This window comes from Talpa occidentalis, unplaced genomic scaffold (genome assembly GCF_014898055.3).
Source record: "Talpa occidentalis isolate TD23 unplaced genomic scaffold, MPIMG_talOcc4v2.1, whole genome shotgun sequence".
Classification (NCBI taxonomy): domain Eukaryota; kingdom Metazoa; phylum Chordata; class Mammalia; order Eulipotyphla; family Talpidae; genus Talpa; species Talpa occidentalis.
Window position 1 is genome coordinate 35,109,954 of NW_026555331.1, and position 25,758 is coordinate 35,135,711.

General features: G+C 37.3%; 1 protein-coding gene across 1 annotated transcript in view; it reads right to left on the reverse strand.

The window, feature by feature from the left end:
- INTS8 (integrator complex subunit 8) overlaps nt 1-25,758 on the reverse strand; it is a 47,507-nt gene that overhangs the window by 1,129 nt on the left and 20,620 nt on the right. The window contains exons 13-26 of the mRNA XM_037504014.2: nt 25,226-25,359; nt 22,922-23,032; nt 20,873-21,074; nt 15,901-16,022; nt 11,233-11,417; nt 10,793-10,826; nt 10,096-10,152; nt 9,955-10,016; nt 6,522-6,640; nt 4,519-4,622; nt 3,964-4,014; nt 2,218-2,291; nt 2,076-2,140; nt 1,880-1,923 (exon numbers count right to left, since the gene is read on the reverse strand). Of these exons, the coding sequence (XP_037359911.1) occupies nt 1,880-1,923; nt 2,076-2,140; nt 2,218-2,291; nt 3,964-4,014; nt 4,519-4,622; nt 6,522-6,640; nt 9,955-10,016; nt 10,096-10,152; nt 10,793-10,826; nt 11,233-11,417; nt 15,901-16,022; nt 20,873-21,074; nt 22,922-23,032; nt 25,226-25,359 (1,364 nt within the window). The remainder of the gene's footprint in view (nt 1-1,879; nt 1,924-2,075; nt 2,141-2,217; nt 2,292-3,963; nt 4,015-4,518; nt 4,623-6,521; nt 6,641-9,954; nt 10,017-10,095; nt 10,153-10,792; nt 10,827-11,232; nt 11,418-15,900; nt 16,023-20,872; nt 21,075-22,921; nt 23,033-25,225; nt 25,360-25,758) is intronic.

Here is a 25,758-nt window from a genome sequence, read left to right on the forward strand (position 1 = left end):
GGCAGGAGAGGTCTGCACGCCATGTGGGACCCTCGCCCAGCAGCTGGGGATCGAAGCGGTGCTACAGAGGCTGCGGGCAGCTTCGCAACCCAGCGCTCAACCGCTGCGCCACTGGGGAGGCCCCTCAGTGTATTTCAGTAAATCCTCCTGTTGTGCTCCCCACTCTGTCGCTGGTGAATCCTCTCACCCCCCAATAGGAGAGGTCTGCTGCGCCATGTGGGTTAGCTCTCTGGCCGTAGTGGTTAACAGTGCTGAGACTTAACCCCTAGGCCACCAGGGAGGCCCTACAAACAGATCAATTTAAAGATGGAAGGACTTGAAATTGGCACTCCCAAGGGCCTCCATTCCCAAGAATCTTGACTTTGTCTTTTTTCAGTCTTTTTTCCAAGCATAGGTATAGAAGTTGCTGAAAATGGAAAAAGGAGAGGACAGTGGGTTGAACAAAGAAAAGTCTGTCACTGACTGCTGACAGGTAAAACAATTTGAGGGGCCAGCTAAAGCTGGAGACCAGTGTGTATGGTTGCAGTACTTTTTCCAGCAGAATTCAATGGCTCAGAAATAGAAAAGAACATAAATTACTGGGAAATTTGTCTTTGCCTTCCAGCCTCAAGAAAACTGGAAATGTTTTGAAAATGATTGGTCTCTAATCACATGGAGCTGACTTTGTAATCTTTTTCTTTTTTTTTTTTTAACAAAAAACCTGTTATTCTGGTTCCCCTAAATAATGGTCATATAATTTAGTCCAAGTATAAAGCTTTAAAAGAACTTAATAAACAGCGTATACTTTTATTAAAAAGAGTGAAAGAACAAAGGGAAAATGTTTAGATAGTGATACTAATGCAGCAAATATCAGACAAGTAAAAATAGCTATAAAATTTATAAATGTTCTGACTTACAAGTTAAATCTAAAGAATTTATCTTTTCAATAACTACTGAGTATCTATTAACTGCCAGGCACCATTACTATTTGCTCTGACAAAACCACATGGGGAAAAAGCTAATAAACAAATATATAATACATCAGATGTTGAGAATAGTTATGGAGGAAATTTTTTTTTTTTTTTTTAAAGATTTATCTTTATTTATTTATTTTTATTTATTTATACAAGCACTGGGTACAGTCAGAAGCGCGGGAGGGCGAGAGAATTCACCAGAGCCAGAGCGGGGAGCAGAGCAGGCAGAAGGACCGAAGTACACTGCTGAGGGGAGCAGCGGGCGGCAGGAGAGGTCTGCGCGCCATGCGGGACCCTCCTCCAGTGGCCGGGAAGCAGCCGGGTATCGAACCGGCGCTGCAGAGGCTGCAGGCAGCTTCGCAACCCAGCACTCAACCGCTGCGCCACCGGGGAGGCCCAATGGAGGAAATTTTTAAAGGGAAATTAGAATCCGCTATTGCAGGAAAAAAGAAGAGACTGGTATTTTTTAAAGATTTCAGCAAAGGATGATGATAATATTTAAGAGACCTGAGGAAGTTAAAGAAGTTCCTAGAAGAAAAAATTTTTAAGGCCCTCTGGTGGTGAATTTTCTTAGCATATTCAAAGAACAGTAGGAATTACTGATATAGCAGACGTTAGCAAGGGGGGAAAAGATGGGAGCCAGAAGTCAAGTCATACAAGATGGTCTTCTAGCTCACTGTAAGGACTTTGTGACAAAGAAACCATTTGAAGGTTTGGAGTAGAGAAACGACGACTCAATTTTAAAAACAGGAAAGATGTAAGGTTTCATTAGCAAATACGACCTTTTACAAAGTAAATAAGATAACTTAATTTTGGTGTAACTACACACACAACATGTTTTTTGTTGCTGTTGGTTCAAATCTCAACAGTTGTTTAATATTAGAGAAACTGAATACACCACTGAAGAAAGGCATAAAGTAACTTACCGCAATTTGTCTTTTATCTGTTTCTCCTCTTTTATGATGAAGATCTAAATGAGTCAGTTAAGAATGGTCCAGTACCATTAAATACCATGACAGAATCTCAACTTTTTCAGTTGCTTTAGAAAATAAACACTGTTGAAAACTTTCTTACTTTACAGAGTGAACTGCTATAATACCACATAGGCTGGTGAAAGGATACAAGTCAAGTATTCCAAAATGGTAACATCCCATATGTAGTCATAGTAGGAGTCCATAGCATCATGACTGAAAATAGAATTCAGTTACTTCTTCTTTCTTAAGCATAAAAACTGCAATTTTTTAAATTGAAATAGCCTTCATACCTGTTTTGCTCCTGTAGTGACTTAAAGGCTGTTTTGTAGTCAATTTCTCTGAGGAACTGACATAAAATTGCCACCTACATAAACAAAGATTTGAAAGTCATTTCATATAACTTGCATCAACAGTGACTCATAGTTTTGAAGGGTTCATTTTTAATGATTGACATCAAGAATATATTATTTATGAGGCCTTACAGGTCATGTTGAGTAGGTTTCATCCAATTTTAATTGCAAAAACCTCTAAATAAGTTTCTGCTCAAAATTTGCTTCATTGATGACCTAAATCCTAAATATTTGGAGTTTTATATGTTTAAATAAGCTGGCTAAAAACACACGCACATACACACAAACAATTCAAAAAGATAAAGGAAGTGCAAAACTGCCAGGCAAAAGTATCATGACATTCAGTGACGTACAGAACGTGCGAAACTATACACCCTTCATGGCTGGCCAAGTAAAGAAACTCATTTTGACAAAATTTAGATGGCCAGTTTTGTTAACACAGAAAACATCTATTTCAATCAGGTATATAAGTCAGAATACTGGTAGCTTTTAAAGACACTTTTTCCCTAAAACTGTTATAATATACTAGAAAAATTCACTTTTGAAACTACACTTAAGTAGTTTTTCATGTAGTCACAAAGTTTTACAACTATCACCATTATCTAATTTCAAAACATGTTCATTCCCTGGCCCATCCAAACTCTGAACCCTTTGCAGGTGACTCTCCATTCTTCCACACCCCAGTTTCTGGTTATCACTAATCTATACTGTCTCCAAATTTGCTTGTTCTGGACATTTCATATGAATGGAATTATAAAATACAAAGCCTTTTTTTGTATTTGCTTTTCTCCCCCAGTATAATACTTATACAGTTTTTAATCGTGTTGCACCATGAATTAGTACTTCATTATTTTCAATGGCTGAGTAATATCCCATTGTATGTTATGATGTTTGAGTTAACAACAGACCACATATACAACAGTGATTCCAACAGGCCATACCATATTGCCTAGCCGTGTGGCAGGCTACCCCATCCATCTAAGTTTGTGTAAATATACTCTATGATGTTTGCACAATGAAATCTAACAAAGCATTTTCAAGATGTGTCATTAAGCAACACATGACTGTACCCATCCATTCTGCATTTGAGTTTTTTTTCCCACATTTTAGCTATTATGAATAGTGCTGCAATGAATATTTACAACGTTTTCTATGGACTTGTGTTTTCAATTTTCTTGGTTATACACCAAAGCATGGAATTGCTGGGTCATATGGTAATTGTTTCATTTTTTGAGAAACAACCAAAGTATTTTCCAAAGATGTTGTCCTATTTTACATTCTACCAGCATCATATGAAAAGCTCAAATTTCTCCATATCACTGACATGAGTTACTATCTCTTTCAATTACAGTCATCCTAGAGGATGTCACGTGTATCTCATTTTGGTATTGATTGCATTTCCCTAATGAGTAATGTATATATCTACTCTTAAACATAAGAAAACATTCTGAAGAATGCTCCTTTCCACTTAGAAAGTTCAAAGACTTATTTTCTAATTCATACTTTCATTTTAGTTGAAGGTCTATTGATTCTAAAAAAAATAAAAGAATATGTCAAACACTCAAACATCATAAATTTAAGCAATTATGATATGGAAAATTAAGAACTACTTGTCAGTCCAATATTTACATATATGTATTATAACTAACATCTGTGAAGTAAACCAGTATCACATTATAAACTAACCTGTGTGTGGCAATTCAGCAAAGAACAGCACTTTATCATTCGTTTTATTACCTACAAAAAACAAACACATTATTTTCAAAACCTATGTAACATCAACTGTGACAAATGTATCACTCTGAAGCAGGGTGTCAACAGTGGGAGAAACCATATGTATGGGGGAGGGAGGCTACGTGGGGAGGGAGAGGAAAACAACAGGTACAAAAACTCTATTTTTCATTTAGTTTTGCTATGAATCTAAAACTACTCTAAAAAACAATAAAAAACACTACTAAAAGTTTAAATCTTATTTCAAAAGTCATTTATTATTAGTATTGAAAAATACCATTTATTAAATTATGTGAGGAGCCCAATAAAGATATTAAAATCAGTTTTGGATAGATTGAGTTTAAGCTATTTTGGGGAAATCAAAGCAGCAGAGGACTATGGCACTGAGCAATCAATTTTAGAGTTACCATCACACAGAGAGAAATGAATAAGCTCAACCAACCAAAAGGGGGTCTAGGAAGAACATTTAAAGGTAGAGAGGGAAAAAGAAAATCCATAAAAACAACTTACCTGGTCTGTATAAACATCAGGTGGCACAGCCTTATTAAAGAAATCAGAACACACAGCTCCTGCCTGGAGGTAATAGTGAAGAGCTGCTGAATACTGATTTGTTGCTGTAGTAGAAAAGATAAAGAATTACCTATCATTACATGTAACAAATAAATAGAGCCTCTTTTGTGAAGTCAGCTATAACAGGATAATACTTATCCATACCAACAATGAAAAACTGCCCTTTTCTTAACCACTATCAAGAAGTAATGTAGAAGATTCTTTGCCTTCTAACACTGATTAGCAAAAAACTTAAGATTTCTTCCAAAATGCCCATACTAGAAACATCTTAATTTTTTGAGGCATTTAGAATTAGTGAATCTATTCCAAATAGATATTAAGATCTTGATGATAAATTCTTCTGGAGACTGGGATAAAAAATGAGCATTAAAACAGAAAATTATTAACTTCAAAATAACCTGGGATGATACAGGTGAGGGTACAGATGAAATAAGACTGGTATTGAGTTAATTATAGTTAAAGCTGGGTGACAACTACAAGGTGATTCCATTGTACTATTCTCTCCATACTTATATTTTGAACTTTGTCTTTAAAAACAAAATAAAACTACTAAAAAATATTATGAAATGACACCTGTCAGAAAATTTAATTTGATCTGTATAGTAATAGAAATAATGGAAATTTCATTATCAGGTCAGAAAATCTACCACATTGAATTGGTCCTTGAGGCAGGGAGAAGAATTCAGAATCTATTTTAAAGAATGTAATAATTACCAAGCATACCTGGACAGGTATTAGAAAGAACCTTTAAATATCAATTCTGCAATACTGCAAACAAATCTCTACCTTCCATGGCCTCCCTGGTGGTCTAGGGGCTAGGTCTCAACACTACAGCCTGACTTCAACCCCCAGCAGAGGAGCTAACTCACATGGCACAGCAGACCTCTCCTGTCTCGCTCATTGCTCCCCTTGGCATTTTCAGTAGATCTGCCTATTCTGCGCCCCACTCTTCTCTGGTGAATCCTCTCATGCCCCCTGCTCATGCCTACATTCCAGTTCTTCTATGCATAGATTTTTTTTTAAAAGATTTATTTATGGGCCTCCCCGGTGGCGCAGCGGTTGAGCGCTGGGTTGCGAAGCTGCCCGCAGCCTCTGCAGTGCCGGTTCGATCCCCAGCTGCTCCCCGGCCACCAGAGGAGGGTCCCACATGGCGCGCAGACCTCTCCTGCCGCCCGCTGCTCCCCTCAGCAGTGTACTTCGGTCCTTCTGCCTGCTCTGCTCCCCGCTCTGGCTCTGGTGAATTCTCTCACCCTCCCGCGATTCCGACTGTACCCAGTGCTTGTATAAATAAATAAATAAATGTTTAAAAAAAAAAAAAAAGATTTATTTATTTATACATACAAGATCTGGGGTACAGGCGAGAGATGCGGGGTGGGGGGAGGGGGTAAGAGGATTCACCAGAGACGGAACGGGGAACAGAACAGGCAGACTGACTGAAACACACTGCTGAGGGGAGCAGCGGGCTAGATAGGAGAGATCTGCCTCACCATGTGGGTTGCTCCCTGGCTGGCCGGGGATCAAACTCATGCTGCAGAGGCTGCAGATTGCTTCAAAGTGCAGTGCTTAACCCCTTGCGCCACCAGGGAGGCCCTAAATAAATCTTTTTTTTTTTAAAAAAGAAAGTGTTCAGTATGATAAATTAAAAAAAAAAAAAATTCTACCTTCCTTAAGAAGGCCTTACTTTACTAAATGAAAATTCACTATTAAAAAAACCCAAAAACACATATAGGCAAAAGGTAGCCAACATAAAACTGAAAGGCTCTGAACCAAGGACTCTACACAGAAAAATGAATATCACAATTAGTTTTACTCTCTTAATCTAGGATAAAGAATTAGATGTCAAAATCAAGACTTAATGAAGCACTGTAATAAAATGTGTAATATATTTTCACTTCTAAAAGCACCACAAAAACAAAACAAAGCAATCAAACATTATGACTTACCAAAATAAATGTCTGCCTGAATAATTAACCACGAATGGTTATTTGGATTTATACTGAGGGCATACCGAACTAGCTCTTTCATTGTGATTGCCACAGCTTCAAAGTCCACTGACTGGAGGCTAAAAGGAAAGACAAAAAACATTCTCTATTTTAGAGGTCAACTCCAAATTCCATGCATGCATTTATTAAAAACAAAACAAAACAAAAAGACAGCCAAAATTTAGATGACCATAATTACAATGTTAAATATTACCAGAAGGAAGTACAATAAAAAATATCAAAACAACTATGTCTTAGAAAGCGTGATAAGCAAACTTTCTATAAGGGGCTGAAAAAGATTAGTTTTTTCCTTCAAAATGTACAAAAAGGTAAACTGGACTACTCTAAAAAAAGTATCTTTAAATCTTTTACTGTGTAATGTATGTAAGTCATACAAAATTCCAAAAGCTTTCTTCAAGGAAAAGAGCAAACATTACTGAAAATTATATAGAACCATAAAAGGACCCATCTAGCCAAAGTCAGACTGAAGGTAAAAAAGGATGGGCTGGGCCTCCCCGGTGGCGCAGCGGTTGAGCGCTGGGTTGCGAAGCTGCCCGCGGCCTCTGCGGCGCCGGTTCGATCCCCGGCTGCTTCCTGGCCACCAGAGGAGGGTCCCACATGGCGTGCAGACCTCTCCTGCCGCCCGCTGCTCCCCTCAGCAGTGTACTTCGGTCCTTCTGCCTGCTCTGCTCCCCGCTCTGGCTCTGGTGAATTCTCTCACCCTCCCGCGCTTCTGACTGTACCCAGTGCATGTATAAACAAAACAAACAAACAAACCAGCAAACAAATAAATAAAGCATGCCTCTATAAAAAAAAAAAAAAAAAAAAAAAAAAAGGATGGGCTTTAAATTATACCACAAAGAAACAGTAACCAAACGGTATGGTATTGAAATAAAAAGACAAATATCAGTGGAACAGAATTGAGAGTCCAGAAATAAACCCAAACTTACACGAACAATTAATCTATGACAAAAAAAGCCAAGAACATACAATGGAGAAAGGAAACTCTACTTAACAAAATGGTTCTGGGAAAATGGGACACAGCATGCACAAAAATGAAACTAGATCACTATCACACACCATACACAAAATTAACTCAAAATGGATCAAAGACTTGGAGCTAAGACCAGGAACCATAAAATTCATAGAAGAAAACAGGCAAAACACGCCACAACATGCGCTTCAGCAAGGAAAACAGAAGTAAAAAATAATTGGTACTACATCAAAATAAAAGAAATTCAGCATTAAAATGCATAAACACCCTACCAAATGGGAGAAAACTTTGCACACCACACATTTAACAAGAAACTAATATCCAAATCCACAATAAAAACCTCATACAACAGAAATAAAATAACCCAATCAAAAAATGAGTAGAAGAGCTAAAGAGACATTTTCCCAAAGAAGACAGAGATGGCCAACAGTTACAAGAAAAAATGATCAATTTCCAGAAAAGTAAAACCACAAAAGAACACCTCACACATGTTAGAATGGCCTGTATCAATAAGAGCAAAAACCAATATTGGCAGGGTATGGGGGAAAAAGGAACCCTCACACACTGCTGGTAGGAATGTAGACTGGCCCAATCTCTCTGGAAACAGCATAAATGTGTCTCAAGACATTAAGAATAGATCTACAATATGACCAGCAATCCCTCTGGTAGAGATCTACCCCAAGAATACAAAACACTAATTTGAAGGGATATATTCACCCCTATGTTCACTGCAGCACTATTTCCAATAGCCAAGTTATAGAAAAAACCTAAGTGCCCAACAACAGAAGGATGTGGTATATATATATATACACAGCGGATTACTAGTCAGCTATATGAAAAAAGTATGAATTCTTGTCATTTGCAACAATATGGATGAAACTGAGTGAATCAAGTCAGAAGGAAAAAGACAAATACTTTGATATCACTCATATTTGGGATATGAAAAACAAAAGAACCGACAAAAACAACCAAAACAAACTCTATAAATCTGAGAACTAAGGCTACCAAAAGGGAAGGATAAGAACTTATGCCTAAAACATAGAGCGTTCTGTATCAACTTAAATCCACTTTGTGGCTTCTTTCAAGAATAACTGACTCTCCTGGGTTAGAAGTTTCACTGGCCCTTAAGGGGCTGGGAGGCCACATGTACCAAGTGTACCACTTCACTGCAGTTGGTAGCAATAAAGAATCAATACAAGTATAAAGAATGAAACATGGTGCTCCTTTAGGACACAAGCCTCAAGTGGAAAGACAGTCATTCACCCTCTTTTGGCACTCCAAATCCCTGTGTGGGTCACAGAAGTTATTCCAAGAACTAAGAGGGAGACGGAAGCTAATTACAGTCATTGAATTAGCTGTCCCCACACTAAATTCTTTTCTTCTTTAAAGATACCACTATGAGCAAGAATATAAGACTTTGACTTGTGCTTCAGGCACAAACTAAGACAATTAGGAAGAGGGGATAGAAAGAAAAGTAACTTTGTCAGGTAACTTCTAATTGAGAGTAACTTCTAAGTGAGAAGTTGCTATGTGTGGAAAAAGAAAAATGAAAATGGTTTTCTTTTCTTCCAAAAAAAAAAAAAAAAAAAAATTGTCTTCTTCCCTAAAAATATGCCTCCATTATCTTACCGTGATTTTCAAGTAATGAAAGCAAGAGGAAAGATTTCATAAAGTAATTAAAGAACTTTTTTTAAAAAAGATTTATTTATGCATACAAGAACTGGGGTACAGACCAGAGATGCTGGGAGTGAGAGGATTCACCAGAGACAGAGTGGGGAGCAGAACAGGCAGACTGACTGAAATACACTGCTGAGGGGAACAGCAGGTGAGACAGGAAAGGTCTGCTTCACCATATGGGTTTCTCCCTGGCTGGCTGAGGATCAAACTCGTGCTGCAGAGGCTGCGGACTGCTTCATACTGTGGTGCTCAACCCCTTGCACCACCAGGGAGGCCCTAAAGAACTTCTTAAGGCAACTAAAAGTGGTTGGGAGCCTCTGACAATCATAGTGGTAAAAGATAAAAAGACACCTACTGGAAATTATTAAAACAAAAACAAACTAATCCTTTTCAAATAGCTTATTTGAAAAGAGAGAAGATGCTGGAAACTTGTTAGAAAATCACTCTTCCAGTAGCCTAGATTTTTCCAATTCTACCCATTAATAACCAAGAAAACTAAGATCTTCTTCTGGTCTACCTAGAGTTGCTATAGCTCTTAGAGCTATAGCTCTTTGAGTTATGCCATAATTTTCAGGAATTACAATAGAGAAACACAAAGTTGGCAACAGAATCCTAACAGATTGTAGTTTTTTAATCAAAATACTAAAGGTTATCTAAGCCAACCAAAATGACTTCTAAAATACATAAATAATTTAATAAAATGTAAGCCATAATAATTCTTACTTGGGAATGGAAGATGGCCAAATAGAAATGTGTTCGGCTGTAATATCGTTCACAATGTCCTCCTTAAAAAAAATTTTTAGTTTTTATTTAAAAAGAAATTTCTTTTGAAGAGTCTTTTTAATGAAATGCTGAAATACTGACCCGAACATTGTGAAGTTTCACAAAAAGTGATAAAATAATAGTCAAAACCAATGGTTCCTATGAGAAAGAAAACAAAGGTCTTACATATTTTAAATCTCTTAATATTTCCCCTGTCAACTTCAGGGATACCAAAGAATTTTCTTTCAAAATACCCTAAACCTTTGGAAATTTATTACATGCTTTAGTGTGAAGCACCACAAAGACCAACTTCTTTTTTAATTATAAGAAAACATAGCAATTTTACACAAGTTACCATATTTAGATGTTTGGCCTGTGGTGCTTTATTGCTCACATGACTTTTAAAATTTAGTAAACAGATCTCTTTCCAACTAGTATTTCCTGCTACCTCAAAAACAACTGACCTTTTATTCTTTAAAATAACATTCTGGTAATAACACTAAGTAAATATAAAAGTAAATAAGACAATGTCCTACCAAACAAAAATTAAAGCCAGCGTGCACGTATCTAGCCTTATTATGGAGACGTCTTTGTAATTTAAAAAATAACTGTCCTAGTCAATAGAACATGTAGATCAAATGCAAAATAACTTCTCCACTCATTATCTCATCCTCAAAAATAATCAAGATAATAAACACATTTCAGATCAATTAAATAATTCTGTAAGCATAGAAGCACTCCATTGTTTCGTCTACAAAAATTGGCTACATTCATTAGATCAATGTTTAATAAAACTTACCCGCAATTTTTTGATAAAAGAAAGTAGTTCACTCCTACAAAAAACCAAAAATTTTGGTATACACATTTAATGTCAGAAAAAAATTAAGTAAATTTATAGGCAAAGATTTATTACTAATGCTCCAGTTCTGCATGCAAGATAGAGAATATTCTATTGTTCTACTAACCTAAAGACATTTCTCCAGTTGTAGTTACATGCGACTTCTTCAGTCCTTAAACACTGATAATTTTTAATTCTATTTAGTTAAATAACTAACAGCCTTTTAAAATAAAGTATTTCCAACAGTGGTCATGGCAGGTAAAATCCATCAGAAATCAGCAACAGAAAACTCTCAGGCTTGTCAATTTTTATGATATACAAGGATAAAGGCAGATGTTCTTGAAGTAGTACAAACAGTAAAAATAATAAATAGCTAAGAAGATGAACTGATAGAAACATACCGATACATTATACCTAATGTAGATTCCCTCTGCTTTATTAAACTAACTCTGCCATCATTTCCTCGCTTGTGTTGACTGGACACACTACAGATCTGAACAACAACTTCCCAGAGATCTTTAGCAGTCCGTCTACTTTCTTTAGGGCCTGGAAGTTCTTTGCATGTAGCTGCTAAAAGCTGTCCAAGCTATAACATGAAAAACAAACAAAATACACAAATGAGAATCTGTAATGTCATACATGATAGTTCTATTATTAAGACATACTTGAAGAAAGATGGATAACTGGCCAGACATACTAAGCACAATTATTTTATGCTGAGTACTTAATGTAACAACACAGGAACTTAGAGCTCATGATCTAATGACAAATATGAATCTGGGTGAAAGGATCATCCGATTCTACCATATAAACTTCACTGTTTCTAAATAATTATAGACTAATGAGAATAAAATTAAAACAACAAGGAAGTATATGTTTTATTAAGTTTAAAAAACCCCAAGTTGTTAGATGTATGTAGTATGATTTCACTTAAAAAAAGGGTGTGTAATGGAAGAGAAGCCCAAAGCCAAGATAAAAATGGTGCTTAAATTTCTCACACACACACACACACACACACACACACACACACACACACACACACAACTTCAATTACAAAGTCTTTAATGGGGCCTCCACGGTGGCGCAAGGGGTTGGGCACCGCACTATGAAGCAGTCCGCAGCCTCTGCAGCACGAGTTCGATCCCCGGCCAGCCAGGGAGATGCCCACATGGCGAGGTAGACCTCTCCTGTCTCACCCGCTGCTCCCCTTAGCAGTGTATTTCGGTCGGTCTGCCTGTTCTGTTCCCCACTCTGTCTCTGGCGGATCCTCTCACTCCCTGCATCTCTGGCCTGTACCCCAGCTCTTGTATGCATAAATGAATAAATCTTAAAAAAAAAAAAGTCTTTAATGAAAACTAACAATAAGGAAGATGAAGTTGACAACATAGGGGGAACTACTGCAATTTTTCTCTAAGAAAAGTAGTAGCAACTGGGGATGATTCTATGCTGCTAAGAAGAGGTGGAAATAAGGAAGGTCAGTTTACTGGTTGATCTGAATAAAGGCAGGTCTTTAGGACCTAAGATGCAGAAGGCTTTCGAAATAAAGAGTGGAAGGGCTGAGCAAAATGCAGATTACAGACAGGTCTAAAATGAAGAGGGAAAAACAGGCTTATAGCAAATTCAGTATTTCTTTCCCTCTATAATTTCAAAACAAAAGAGGGCCCCTCTACTCTCTGTTCTTATTAACTCTTATATACCATTGCTCTTTTAGAGTCAAATGGCAAGGATAATTTCACGTCCAGTAAGGAAAATCCCAATTTCATAACTGGACCTAGAAAATGTTCAGAATGGGGTCACACTGTTTAAGGTAGCTTCTTTAAGGATATAGGATTAAAACAAAGATGAAAATTGGTGTTTTTTCTCCCAAAATTTTTTGTAATAAAATTTTTCACTTAGAAAATTGGGATAGTTTAATGAAAACCTATATACATGACTTGCTGTGAATATACTGCCATATTTGTTTTATATATCTATCTACATATATTGCTCATTAAACTATATCAAAGTAAGTTGCAGACATGACATTTCATCCCTAAACACTTCAATATGCATCTCTCCTAAGAACAAGGACATTCTCCCACATAACCACAACTCCATGATCACCTAAGAAACTTTACAAGAGAACAGGGGCCTCCTAAAGCTAGTGAAAATAACATGAAACCCTATGTGACTAGATATCAATGGGTCCATGGTCTATGAGGATGTTTCATCCTGCATGCTCACTGAACAGTCTTTCTCCATATATGCAGCTATATGCTGTGGTACAATGCAGGGGTTATTGTAGCTCTTTGTCTCAAATTCATTTTCTATTGGCAGGGCTCATGTGCTTAGTTGAAGGTCATTACATTTGTTAAGTAAATAAATTTACTTAAGAATAAGACTTATCAGAGGTCTTGGGCCCCATGTCAAGTGGAATCTACGAACACTGCTATGCATCAAGTAATGCACTGAGAACATAAAAATTAACTGTCCTTAAGAAGCTCACTATTTTATAAGGAAGACAGAGAGGTAAACATACAAGAAAGCCTCAAAGAAACTAGACAAAAACAGGCAGAGGTGGGAAGTCCCCAGGCTAAGTGAACAAACAGCACTTGCCTGAGTGCAGAGTGTGAGAAAGCATCATGTGTGCAGGAACCTGAGTACTCTGGTGCCACAAATACATAAGCTGGCATGACAAGAGCAGGGGAGATGCAACTGGAAGGAAAAGTTCCTGCACCTTAAAAGGCTTAAGGTCACATTAAAAAATGTTTTCCAAAATCAGTGGTTACCAGAAGGGCAGGGGGTTAGGTAAATTGGGTAAAAGTAATCAATTCTATAGTAAAGGACAGAATTGGACATCTAGTGAACTTGAAATGTACATTTATAATAAACATCTGAAATATAGATGTTATAATGCAACATTAGTTCAGTTTAAAAAAAAAACAACTAAGAAAATTTTTTTTATAATGTTATGTAGACTTATAAGCAAAACACAAAGAACACCACAAAAAAACTTGGGTCTTCATCCTATGCTATCATAACTATAACCACCAACCTTTTCTCCTCCAAACTAGCTGGTCTGTTATAACCCAAGTGCCCACAAATCCTGTACTCTTTGCCCTTTCCATTATACTGGACTGCCTCCTCTCCTAACCCAAGAGGAAAACTGAAAGCTGTGTATTACTGATAAGGTTGTATTTTAATCATGCATTTAAGATTTTTTTCTTTCCATTTTTGTGAAATGTTTTATTGAAAAAATAAGAAAAGTTATGACAGAAAAATAAAATTGACTAAAAATCATCTACGATTTTACTACCCAGAGACAATGACTGCTGTTATCCTTCCAGATCTTTGTTCTAAGGATATATTCCGCACCAAGTTCACAGTTGGCAAGCTGCTTTAAACTATTATTTTTAAAACATGATCCATTATACTAGACTTCTTTTTCCCATTCCTTTTTCCATAGCATTCACAAGGGAGCAAGGGGCCTAGTTAGGAAAGGAAGCACACAAATGCCTAACCACCATGAGCTCACGAAATGATGAGAAAACGCGGTGACTACTCTTCAGCAAGGTAGCTCATCATATATCCCTCCTCCTATTGGGCCAGATCAGGGGGTACTGGAGGAAGCAGTGAGATAACAGCCCAAATTAGACAACTTGCAGTACAATATCCCCTGCCCCTTTCCATATTACATGCTCTCAAACATGCACCCATGTTTCCAGTGCACAGAGCCACAGAATTCACTACCAGTCAAGTACCCTAGACGTGAAATTAATATATCTCAAAGCAGGGGCTTCCCTAGTGGCGCAAGGGGTTAAGATGCAACCCATGAAGCTATCCACAGCCTCCGCAGCACGAGTTCGATGCCCGGCCAGAGAGCTACCCACATGATGCAGCAGTTCTCTCCTGACTTGCCTGCTGCTCCCCTCAGCAGTATATTTCAGTCATTCCTCCTATTCTGTTCCCCACTCTGTCTCTGGCGAATCCTCTCACCCTCCGCACCTCTGGCCTGTACCCCAGGTCTTGTATGCTTAATAAATAAATCTTTAAAATATATATATATCTCAAAGCTCACTAAAAAATAGATATACTCCAATGTCTGAAATTCTAGAAAGATGATTCAAATACAACAAATTTTCATCAACTGTGAAGAAGACAAAAGAGAAAAAAAAATTAATAAATCTTCAAAGGGTTGAAATGAAATGAGCTCAGTTTTCAAACAGACAGACATGAAATAAGGAACAGTCAATCAAAGACAAATGTAAAAAAGTGCTACAGTTTTGCAAGAGTGCCCATAACCATTAAAGTAACCTACTAATATATGTATTGTGTGTACACATACACACACACTAAGACGAGATGGGGAGAGTTAAAGAACAAAAAGTACTAGAAATAACAAGGAAATGTGAAGGACCAAATGTACACCCAAAGTGTCACATAATCAACACTATTTATTCGGGGTATAACACTAAGTCACAACAGATACAATTTTATGAAAACCTCCAGTCTCTCATGTTTGTATCACCCAGAAGTATTTTTCAATTGCAGAGGAGAGAGATATTGAGGTATTTAAGAAAGGAGACAATAAACTATCAATTCACTCAAATACTTTCTTTCACATGGGTATAACTATTGCCCTATTAAAGTAAGCACACTACTAAGAATCAGGTACATCAGACTTAGAGAAGTACACAGACTATAAGGAAGAATAAAGTGTCTAAATGGAAAGTGGGCAGAAGTACACCCCTGATGGTTCCACAAGTTTGTACCCTGATATACCCAGTATTCCAGAGCTTAATAATATCAAAGCAAGAAAAACTGACCTAGTCTAGGACTATCCCAAAATGTCGCCAGTATTAATTTTCATTTATATTCTCAAGAACTACAGGGTATTAGGAGAAAATATGAGAGGGAAAAATACCCAAGTTACCAAAAACTGTACTTTTAACTACAAACCAGCAAATATTTGTCCACAATTAAAATATATCATATAAATTGGACAAGTTTCCTAAGAAGCATAGATCTAGAGAAATAAGTACAATAATTCCATCCAAATAATCTTTTTATATAGAGCAAACATGAATTACCTTTACATATGGATTACTCTGAAGCAAAAATGCAGGGACCTGCAGTGTAAGGTATTCATTTTCCCTCCAGTTTAACATAAAAGCAACACATTCTTCAGCAATAATTTGACGAAGAGGAATATCTAAAAAGCAAAGGAGAAAATAGCTGGGATGACCATTATAAAATTAAAATGAGAACAAAGCATTTTTGCTCAATTTCAGCTCAACAAATTAAAAAGGTAGATGAAAATACTAATATATTTCCCTAAAAAGATCAAGGTTTCCCAATAATAGACTGCCATGTTCACCACTATTAATAAACAAAATTTGCCATGATAAACACCTCAGATATAAAAGTCTAGTAGTTGGCACCTGTCCTCTAGAAATTTATAATTCAAACAAGCAGAGAATAATCACATAAAGCAAGTAAAATAACAGAATATAAACTTTCAGTATATTTAGAACAGACACAGGTAAACCTTATAATAAACTTGAGTTAATATATTTACCATTTTAATATTTTTTTCTGATTAAAAAGTAATAAATATTCCAAAGAGACAAGTTATTCACTCATTTAAAAAAATATCTTTAGGGCCTCCCCTGGTGGCACCGGTGGCTGAGTGCCACGCTGTGAGGCCGTCCGCAGCCTCTGCAATGTTGGTTCAATCCCGGCCGGCAGGCGAGGTTCCCACATGGCGCAGCAGACCTCTCCTGTTGCGCCCGCTGCTCCCCTCAGCAGTGTATTTCACTCAGTCTGCCTGTTCTGTTCCCTGCTCTGTCTCTGGTGAATCCTCTCACCCTCCCGCACATCTGGCCTGTACCCCGGTTCTTGTATAAATAAATTTAAAAAAAAATTTTTAAAATAAAAAATAAAAAAAATCTTTAAATGCGAAAGTAATGAAATAAATATTATTCAGAATTGTTTTGAACATTTACTTTGAAATAATGTGTGCGTGTGTTTTGAAGAACTGGGGTGTAGGCCAGAGGTTCAGGGTGGGGGTGAGGGGTTGAAAGGGTTCACCAGCGAGAGTGGGGAGCAGAACAAGCGATTTACTGAAATATGTGAGGAGAGCAGCGGGTAAGAGAGGAGAGGTCTGCTGTAACATATGTGGACTAGCTCCCTGGCCAGAGATCGAACTCAGTCTATAGCAGTGATAGCATTGAAACTTAACTCCTAGGCCACCAGGAAGGCCCTGAAATAATTATTAAATATGCATTAATAATAAATGATGTGGGGCCTCCCCGGTGGTGCAGTGGTTGAGCGCTGGGTTGCGAAGCTGCCCGCAGCCTTTGCAGTGCCGGTTCGATCCCCGGCTGCTCCCCGGCCACCGGAGGAGGGTCCCACATGGCGCGCTAGACCTCTCCTGCCGCCCGCTGCTCCCCTCAGCAGTGTACTTCGGTCCTTCTGCCTGCTCTGCTCCCTGCTCTGGCTCTGGTGAATTCTCTCACCCTCCCTCGCTTCTGACTGTACCCAGTGCTTGTATAAATAAATAAATAAATCTTAAAAAAAAAAAATTAAAAAAAAAAATAATAAATGATGTGAATTCTTATAGTTCTAAGTATATAATATTCAGATTTTAATATTTTTAAATATTAAAATATTTCTTTCTAAAAGAAACACCAATGGATGGTAATTATGTTAAGACTTAAGATGGGCGAGGCCTCCCTGATGGCACAAGAGGTTAAGCACCACACTATGAAGCAATACGCAGCCTCTGCAGCATGAGTTCGATCCCCGGCCAGCCAGGGAGAGACCAACATGGCGAGTCAGACCTCTCCTGTATTGCCCACTGCTTCCCTCAGCGGTGTATTTCAGTCAATCTGCCTGTTCTGTTCCCCATAGTCTCTGGTAGATTCTCTCACCCCCCTCATCTCTGGCCTGTGCCCCAGCTCTTGTATGCATAAATAAATAAATCTTAAAAAAAAAAAAAAAAAAGACTTAAGATGGGAAGTGCTACTAAACGCTTCAAGTATCTATAGTTTTCAATCTTTCTAAAAAAGACTATGCCTGTATTTATTTATATCTCACCCTATTCCCAAAAAGGATTTCAGATACTTATTCCAAAAAAAGACATTGGAACAGAGAAAAATAAAATTTGCAGGGGCCAAGACACAGCACTATGAAGCTATCTGCAGCCACTGCAGCACAAGTTCGATCCCCAGCCAGGGAGGTGATCCACATGGCACAGCAGACCCCTCCTGACTCGCCCGCTGCTCCCCTCAGCAGTGTACTTCAGTCAATCTGCCTGTTCTCTGTTCCCCACTGTGTCTGGTGAATCCTCTCACCCCCCATACCTCTGGCCTGTACCCCAGTTCTTGTATGCATAAATAAATCTTTTAAAAAAATAAAAAATAAAATTTGCAGACTAGGCCTGATATTTCATTTTATTGAAATATAATTTTAATACAAAGGTATTAAAATTTGGGGGAATCACTCCAGAAAGATACAACTGGTTTTAAAATAATTAATGTGTAGTCCTTATTTCTGGTGTAACTCAAAGATGGGATCTGTTTTAAGTTAAAATCATTTCATGTTTCTGACTATAAAACCAGATTTCTGACTTTCAACCCATCAAAGGGAGAGCTCTTTCTGTGTGCTATAGACGGCATGCACCTAACTTATTCACAACTGGCCCAGCAACTAGGGAAGAACTGTTTTCCTCAAGAAATGAGGGAGGGGCGCAGGGGTTAAGGTCTCAGCACTATCAAGCTATTGCCAGCCACTGTAGCATGAATTTGATCCCCGGCCAGGGAGCTAACCCTGCTGCTCCCCTCAGCAGTGTATTTCTGTAGATCTGCCTGTTCTGCTCCCCATTCTGTCTCTGGCAAATACTCTCACCAACACCCTCCACCCCCTGCACCTCTGGCCTACATCCAGTTCTTATATGCATAAATAAATCTTTATTAAAAAATGAGGGAGAAGTTGGCACATAATACCTTTTTACATCCCTCTTCCTCCACTTCTGACCATCCTACCAACCCTGACTCTTGCAATGCCATTGGCATGCAGAGCTGTAATAGCAGCTTAGCCAGAAATCTATGCTGAACTCAAAAAACTGAGGGTGAGTCAAAGTCAAAGCACGGGAACCGTGCCTGCAGGTGGAAAAACATTTTCTGATTGGTCCTGAGCACACATCCTCCCCTTCTCATTTTAATTGTTTATAGCACTAGATATAGGATAAGTAGGTGACCTTTCACTAAGCTAGGAATTTGCACAATTATATTACACCACCTCCAACAAAGAAAGCATAAACTGATTTGAGCCCCAAACTACCTGAATGTCAAAATGTTAGTAAAAATAGACTATAATTATTTAAAGACAATTTCCTCAATTTCAAAAAGAGCATAGGCCTAAATTGGACTGATGGATTCAGATCAGAGTTCTCTTACTGTGTCACTTTGGCCGAACTCCTTAACCTCTCTCTCCCTTGGTTTATTGATTTACAAAATGAGGATAAAGTAGTTACTACAAAGAACTGCTGTGAAGTACTAAGTTATGTCCCTAGAGCTCTTAGAACAATGTTTGATTTGTAGACAGCTCTCATCTCTTTTTGCTTTTTAGAGAAACCATGTATAAAATCTCAAACTTCCACTTTTAAAATGAAAACATACATAGTGACATGTCCATTAATAATTAGTGCCAGCATTTATCAGATCAATTCTTTTTTTTTTTTTTTTTTTTTTTTGTGACTTTTTTTTTTTTTTTTTTTATAGAGGCATGCATTTGTTTGCTGTTTATACATGCACTGGGTACAGTCAGAAGCGCGGGAGGGTGAGAGAATTACCGAAGTACACTGCTGAGGTCTGCGCGCCATGTGGGACCCTCCTCAGGTTCGAACCGGCGCCGCAGAAGCTTCGCAACCCAGTGCTCAACCGCTGCGCCACTGGGGAGGCCCTATCAGATCAATTCTTATTATGATATTAAAGAGTATCAATGCTTTAAAGCTCAAAGGTATACCGTTTCTGGAGTGCTAAAAAGTTGTAATTTCTACTAGAAATTGGAATAATTAATTCAAAATTCTTCAAAGGACCATTAGCCATTTCTGTTTTGACATAGGCACCTTCATTTACTTTTCACATTACGGTTTACAACATTAAATGTGTGTAGTATGATTTAATTGCTCTAAACACTTACTAAAACATGTAAAATTAAGAAACCAATTTAAAATTTTATTTAAGACGACAACAGAGATTCTATAAGCCCCTTTTCATAATAAAGTATCTACAATTAGAACTGGACATATAAGTTCTATTTCTAAAGTGATCACCAGTGAGTTCCTGACCTACTGGCAATCATTCTGAGTTCTCCATGGCAGTAATGGGAAAATATACCTTCAACCTGTACCTTCAAGGACATTTTGACATTCTTTTAACAGAATATCTTTAAATTGCACTGTAATTTTGACAGGGTGTTGAATAGCATTCCCTCAGAGTTTACGTTCACCTGAAACCTCAGAATGTGACCTTATTTGGAAAGAGGGCCTTTGTGGAAGTTTTTAGTTAAGATGAGGTCATCCTGAATTAAGGAAGACCCTGAAGCCAAGCAACAGCTGGAGCCCTTACAAGATGTAGGTGAATATGGAAAAATGTGTGTGTTCATGCACATAACCAATGGCATGGAAAGGCAGAAGTAGGCATGATGCAACTACAAGCTAAGGAATGCCAAAGACTGCTGGCAGGCATCAAAAACTAATCAAAGAAAGGATTTTTCCTTAGGGCCTTCAGATGGAGTCTTGAGTGTCATGCAGAGAACTGGACTTCACACAAGTTACCTGAAGACTTTACGAGAATAAACATCCGTTGTTTTAAATCACCCAGTTTGTGGTACATTCTTATGGCAATCATAGGAAGTGAAAAGTTGCTTACATTTCCTAATGTACTCAAGTGAACACCACAAATGAATTGTTTTAGGAGAAAATAACAGTCAAATGTTTTGCATTTTACCCCACAATGAGGTAACGAATTTCTGATATTTGGATTTGAAAAGACTTACCAGGAAGCCTCATCTCCAGGTATCCTCGTACCCTGCTAATAAGATCAGAAGGAGGTCTCTCTCCCGACTGCCCCAAACCAGCTTCGTGTGTATGAATATCCAAAAGCAACATCTCATTCAGCATGACCTGACGAAGTTTTGGTGAGAACTCTGTTACCAACTCCAAACAAGCAGCAAATAGCTGCTTAGCATGGGAAAAGTCCTATCAAAAGAAAAAAAAATAGCCTGAAGAAATATGGATCTTACTGAATGCAAAGACGGCATGGACTGATTATTTTTATAGTTAAAACTAGTTAATCATTAAGCCATATATTTGCTCACACATTAATCATTTATGTATATAGAACCAATTACATATGACCCACAATTTTAGTTAGGTTTTTTTGAGTGCTTAATATATATCAGGCTCTGCTCCAGAAGCTGGGACAATGTAACTATTTAGGCAAGGTGAAAGATTAATTTAAATGGTTAACATTGGTTTCTAAGGAAGTGAAGTTATCTATAATCTCTATTCTTAATTAATTCCAATAAATAATTCTTTCCTACTGAAAAAATAAGCATCCAATAAGCAATATAAAAGACATGCTATATTACTAGCAAGTGTTAGTATATTAAAAAATTAAATGTTTACATAAAATATATATAATACATGTAGTATACAGGTTAAAAATTTTTTTTAAAGATTTATTTATTTATGCATACAAGAACTGGGGTACAGGCCAGAGGTGTGGAGGGTGAGAGGATTCACCAGAGACAGAGTGGGGAACAGAACAGGCAGACTGACTGAAATACACTGCTGAGTGGAGCAGTGGGCGAGTCAGGAGAAAATTGCTGCACCATGTGGGTAGCTCCCTGGCCAGGGATAGAACTCGTGCTGCAGTGGCTGCTGACAGCTTCACAGGTTGCATCTTAACCCCTTGAGCCATCAGGGAGGCCCCTATGTTAAAAATTCTGACAGGTACACTCTTCTTCACCCAAGACATTCTGAATTAGATATTTCAGATTTCAACAAGGTTTCACATTCTAAAATCTTTGCACATAACTCTATTAACCAATATAAATGACTAATAAGCCAAGTTAAGTCAAATCAGCTATGATCCAAGTCCTTTTGTACACACTTTCTTCTAATTTTTCCAAAGAATAGTCTTTGGTTTCATTACCTCTCTCTCCACATGCCTCCTTTACTCCCATAAACTGGCTTCTATTCCCATCATAATGAAGAAATTTCTTTCACATAACAAAGATAATCTAATGATCAAATCTACTGATAGTTTTCAGTAGATGCTGCATCCAAATTCTGTCCACTCCATTTTGACATTCTCTAGTCTCTTGTCTATTACAAATTTACACCTCTGGGTCTCATACCCATCACACTACTCTCACATGGACCCAATGTTGAATCCCCAGGCTCTATATATGCTCCTTGAGTTATCTTTGGTATTCCCAAATCTGTATCCCCAGCCCAGATTATTCCTCAAGCTTTAGGCTCATGTTTCCCATTACAGGCTCATTTTAAACATTGTAAAAATGAACTCATAATGTATCCTTCAAAAATGTTTTCCTGTACATTCACTTCCTGGCATTTCTACCAGCTTTAAGTTCAGGATTCCTGCCTTCCAAATGTTATCTTTAATCTTCCCATGGAATTTACTGTACTATTTGTTGTGCAATCATAACATACAACATTTCACTTATGTCTCTACTTCCCAAAGAGATTAGGAACTCCTTACATAAAATATATTAAATAATTAATGTTAAGGGATTGTTTGTTTTTATATCTTGGAATACAATCTTCACTAACTAAAACCTAAAGAATTAAAAAAAATGTGATGTTCCCTCAAATTTTTAAAAACAGAGCAGCATCCATATGTCTATGACCATTTTAATATATTAAGGAAAAAGAACCATACACCTTTTCAATTATCCTTCTAGGTTTATGAATTTTATTTTAAGCTCAGGAAAATATAACAGATTCCGAGATTCTTGGTTTTCATTCTAAAATTAATAAAACATATCCACAACTAGTAGTTTATGTATACTTTTACTCACCTTAACAGTACTACAGTGTAAACCTTTTGCCATGAGAATATAAACCAAATCTCTTGTTAAATTATCTTTAATTCCAAGGATAACACCACTATAAACAGAGGGTACTTCCCACTAGAAGAAATAGAAATATGTAAATACAAACACAGGGAAAGACAAATCTGAGTAAGAATCTTACAATAATCTTCTATTACATTAAAAAAATCACTTAAAGATCACTTTTTAGACAGAAAGGGAAATGACAATCATAATGAAATGCTAATCAAAATGAACATATTCATTATAATGAACCTGTATTAAGTATTAAAATGGACTGGAACTTTTTGAAAAATGGTATGTATGAAATAAAGACAAAATGAAACAAACTAGAAATTTTAATATGTATTAGTTCATGATTCTTGCAACAGTACTATGAAGTAGATACTACTATCTCATTTTACAGATAGAAATAACACATAGGGCCTCCCCAGTGGCGCAGCGGTTGAGCGCTGGGTTGCGAAGCTGCCCGCAACCTCATGCAGCGCCGGTTCGATCCCCGGCTGCTCTCCGGCCACCAGAGGAGGGTCCCACATGGCGCGCAGACCTCTCCTGCCACCCGCTGCTCCCCTCAGCAGTGTACTTCGGTCCTTCTGCCTGCTCTGCTCCCCGCTCTGGCTCTGGTGAATTCTCTCACCCTCCCGCGCTTCTGACTATACCCAGTGCTTGTATAAACAAAACAAACAAACAAACAAACAAATAAATAAATAAAGCATGCCTCCATAAAAAAAAAAAAAAAAAAAAAGAAAGAAATAACACATAGAAGTTAACCAACTTGCCCAAGGTTTTATAAATACTAAATGTAGAGCTGGGATTCAAACTCAAGCAGTTAGCCCCAGAATCCCCTCTCAACTATTTTTTTTTTCCCATTTCAAGTCTAATTTTTAATTTATTGTTGGAATTATGTATTAGTACAATATAGCTAATTAGTGTCATATAAGTAACAACTAACAAATAGAAAACTAGAGATTAATAAATTATTTAGTTGAACCTGGAAGTAGAAAAACAGTTTTTTAAACTAATTAGAATATATTTTGTATTTAACCAAATTACCAAAATCTTCAATATTCAGATTAAGCACCAAAAGTATAAATAATACCCTTTCAACTATTTTTCACTACTTCCTCATCTATAAAAATGAACACTAACAGTAATGTCAATACTAAGAAAGTCCAACTAACATTCAGAGTGATTTTTCATTTCACTACATATGCATGTCTAGACCCATAAAATATACATGAACCTCTGTCTGCTTTCTTCATTCTAAGCAAAGGAAGCATATGTAGTTCATTAAAAGCACTGCCATATACTTTAAGTTTCTCCTGTACTTATGGGCTATTTCCCTTGTATTATCTACTCATGGCCCACTTTAAAAAAAATGGCATTTTAAAAGCTATTTTCATTGTATTTTTGATGCAGGAATACTCAAAAATAAGTAAATACATTAGCTGGAAGTTTTTAAAAGACCATCTAAAGCCAAAAATGTCCTACAAAGAAGCTTTAATGATTTGGTTTCAAGCTGTAGTGTTTAACCTCAAGAAAATATTAAAAAGGAAAAACAAAAACACTTCAAAAAGCACAGTGGTATAGTATGGTAACATACATCTACAGAGGTGTGACGCTGTACCACTAAATCATATAGTGTTGTAAACCAATGTTGCATCAAATAAAAATTAACTTAAAAAAACCACATGGCAAGTATTAGCTACTGACTACATAAATAATATTGTGCACATATTTACAGTTATATTTAAAATGCAGATAGAAGCTATGACAATAAATGGACGATAAACTTGTTTTTTGATGCTATTGCTGGGAGTTTTTTTAAATTTTCTCTGTCAACAGATGTTCAAAAGTGCAAGAGAAGGTCCTCAATTTGTTGACAAATAAAAAGGATACTGATTCTCAAAAAAGGTAATCGAATAGGTCTTCGATTACATTATATCAGAAAAAGGGCAAATTTCTTAGCGTTCTTTTTTTTTTTAATTTATTTATTTATACAAGCACTGGGTACAGTCAGAAGTGAGGGAGGGTGAGAGAATTCACCAGAGCCAGAGGGGAGAGCAGAGCAGACAGACTGACGAAGCACACTGCTGAGGGGAGCAGCGGGCGGCAGGAGAGGTCTGTGCACCATGCCACGTGCGACCCTCGCCCGGCGGCCGGGGATTGAACCGGCGCTGCAGAGGCTGCGGGCAGCTTCGCAACCCAGCGCTCAACTGCTGTGCCACCGGGGAGGCCCATCTTAGCTGTTCCTGACAAAGGGTTTCTTACCTTATTGGATACTGTCCAGAATTGGCGCTCTGAAGTCATACCATGTAATTCAATTAAAATCTGTCGAATTCTCCAGGGATCCACTGACAATATCAACTGATGCTCCAACTGGCCAACGTTGACACTTGCTGAGGCTAAAAAGGAAGAAGAGTTTACTGGTTCGATAATGATTTCATTCAAAGGTAACATGTAGGCCTATAAATATGAGAATGATTATTAAGCGAGAAATTGCACGTTTGTAAGTATTTTAAGTTAAAAACAGCTCTCATCTTGAGAACTGATTCCCTGGACATCATGGAAATTATAAAACTAAATTAATGCTCACACAGAAAACCTAACAGCATTTGATAAAGATGATGAAAATATAAACAAAGGAAAATTAGTTCATAGATCGAACTACGGGGAATATACAGAAAAAATTATATAGACAGTCTCCTATTCCTGAGTATAAAATGCAACAAAGCATGCATAAAACAAATTCTGAGTAATAAACATTAAGAATGTGTTTTTTGAAGAGAGAAAGAACAGGAGAC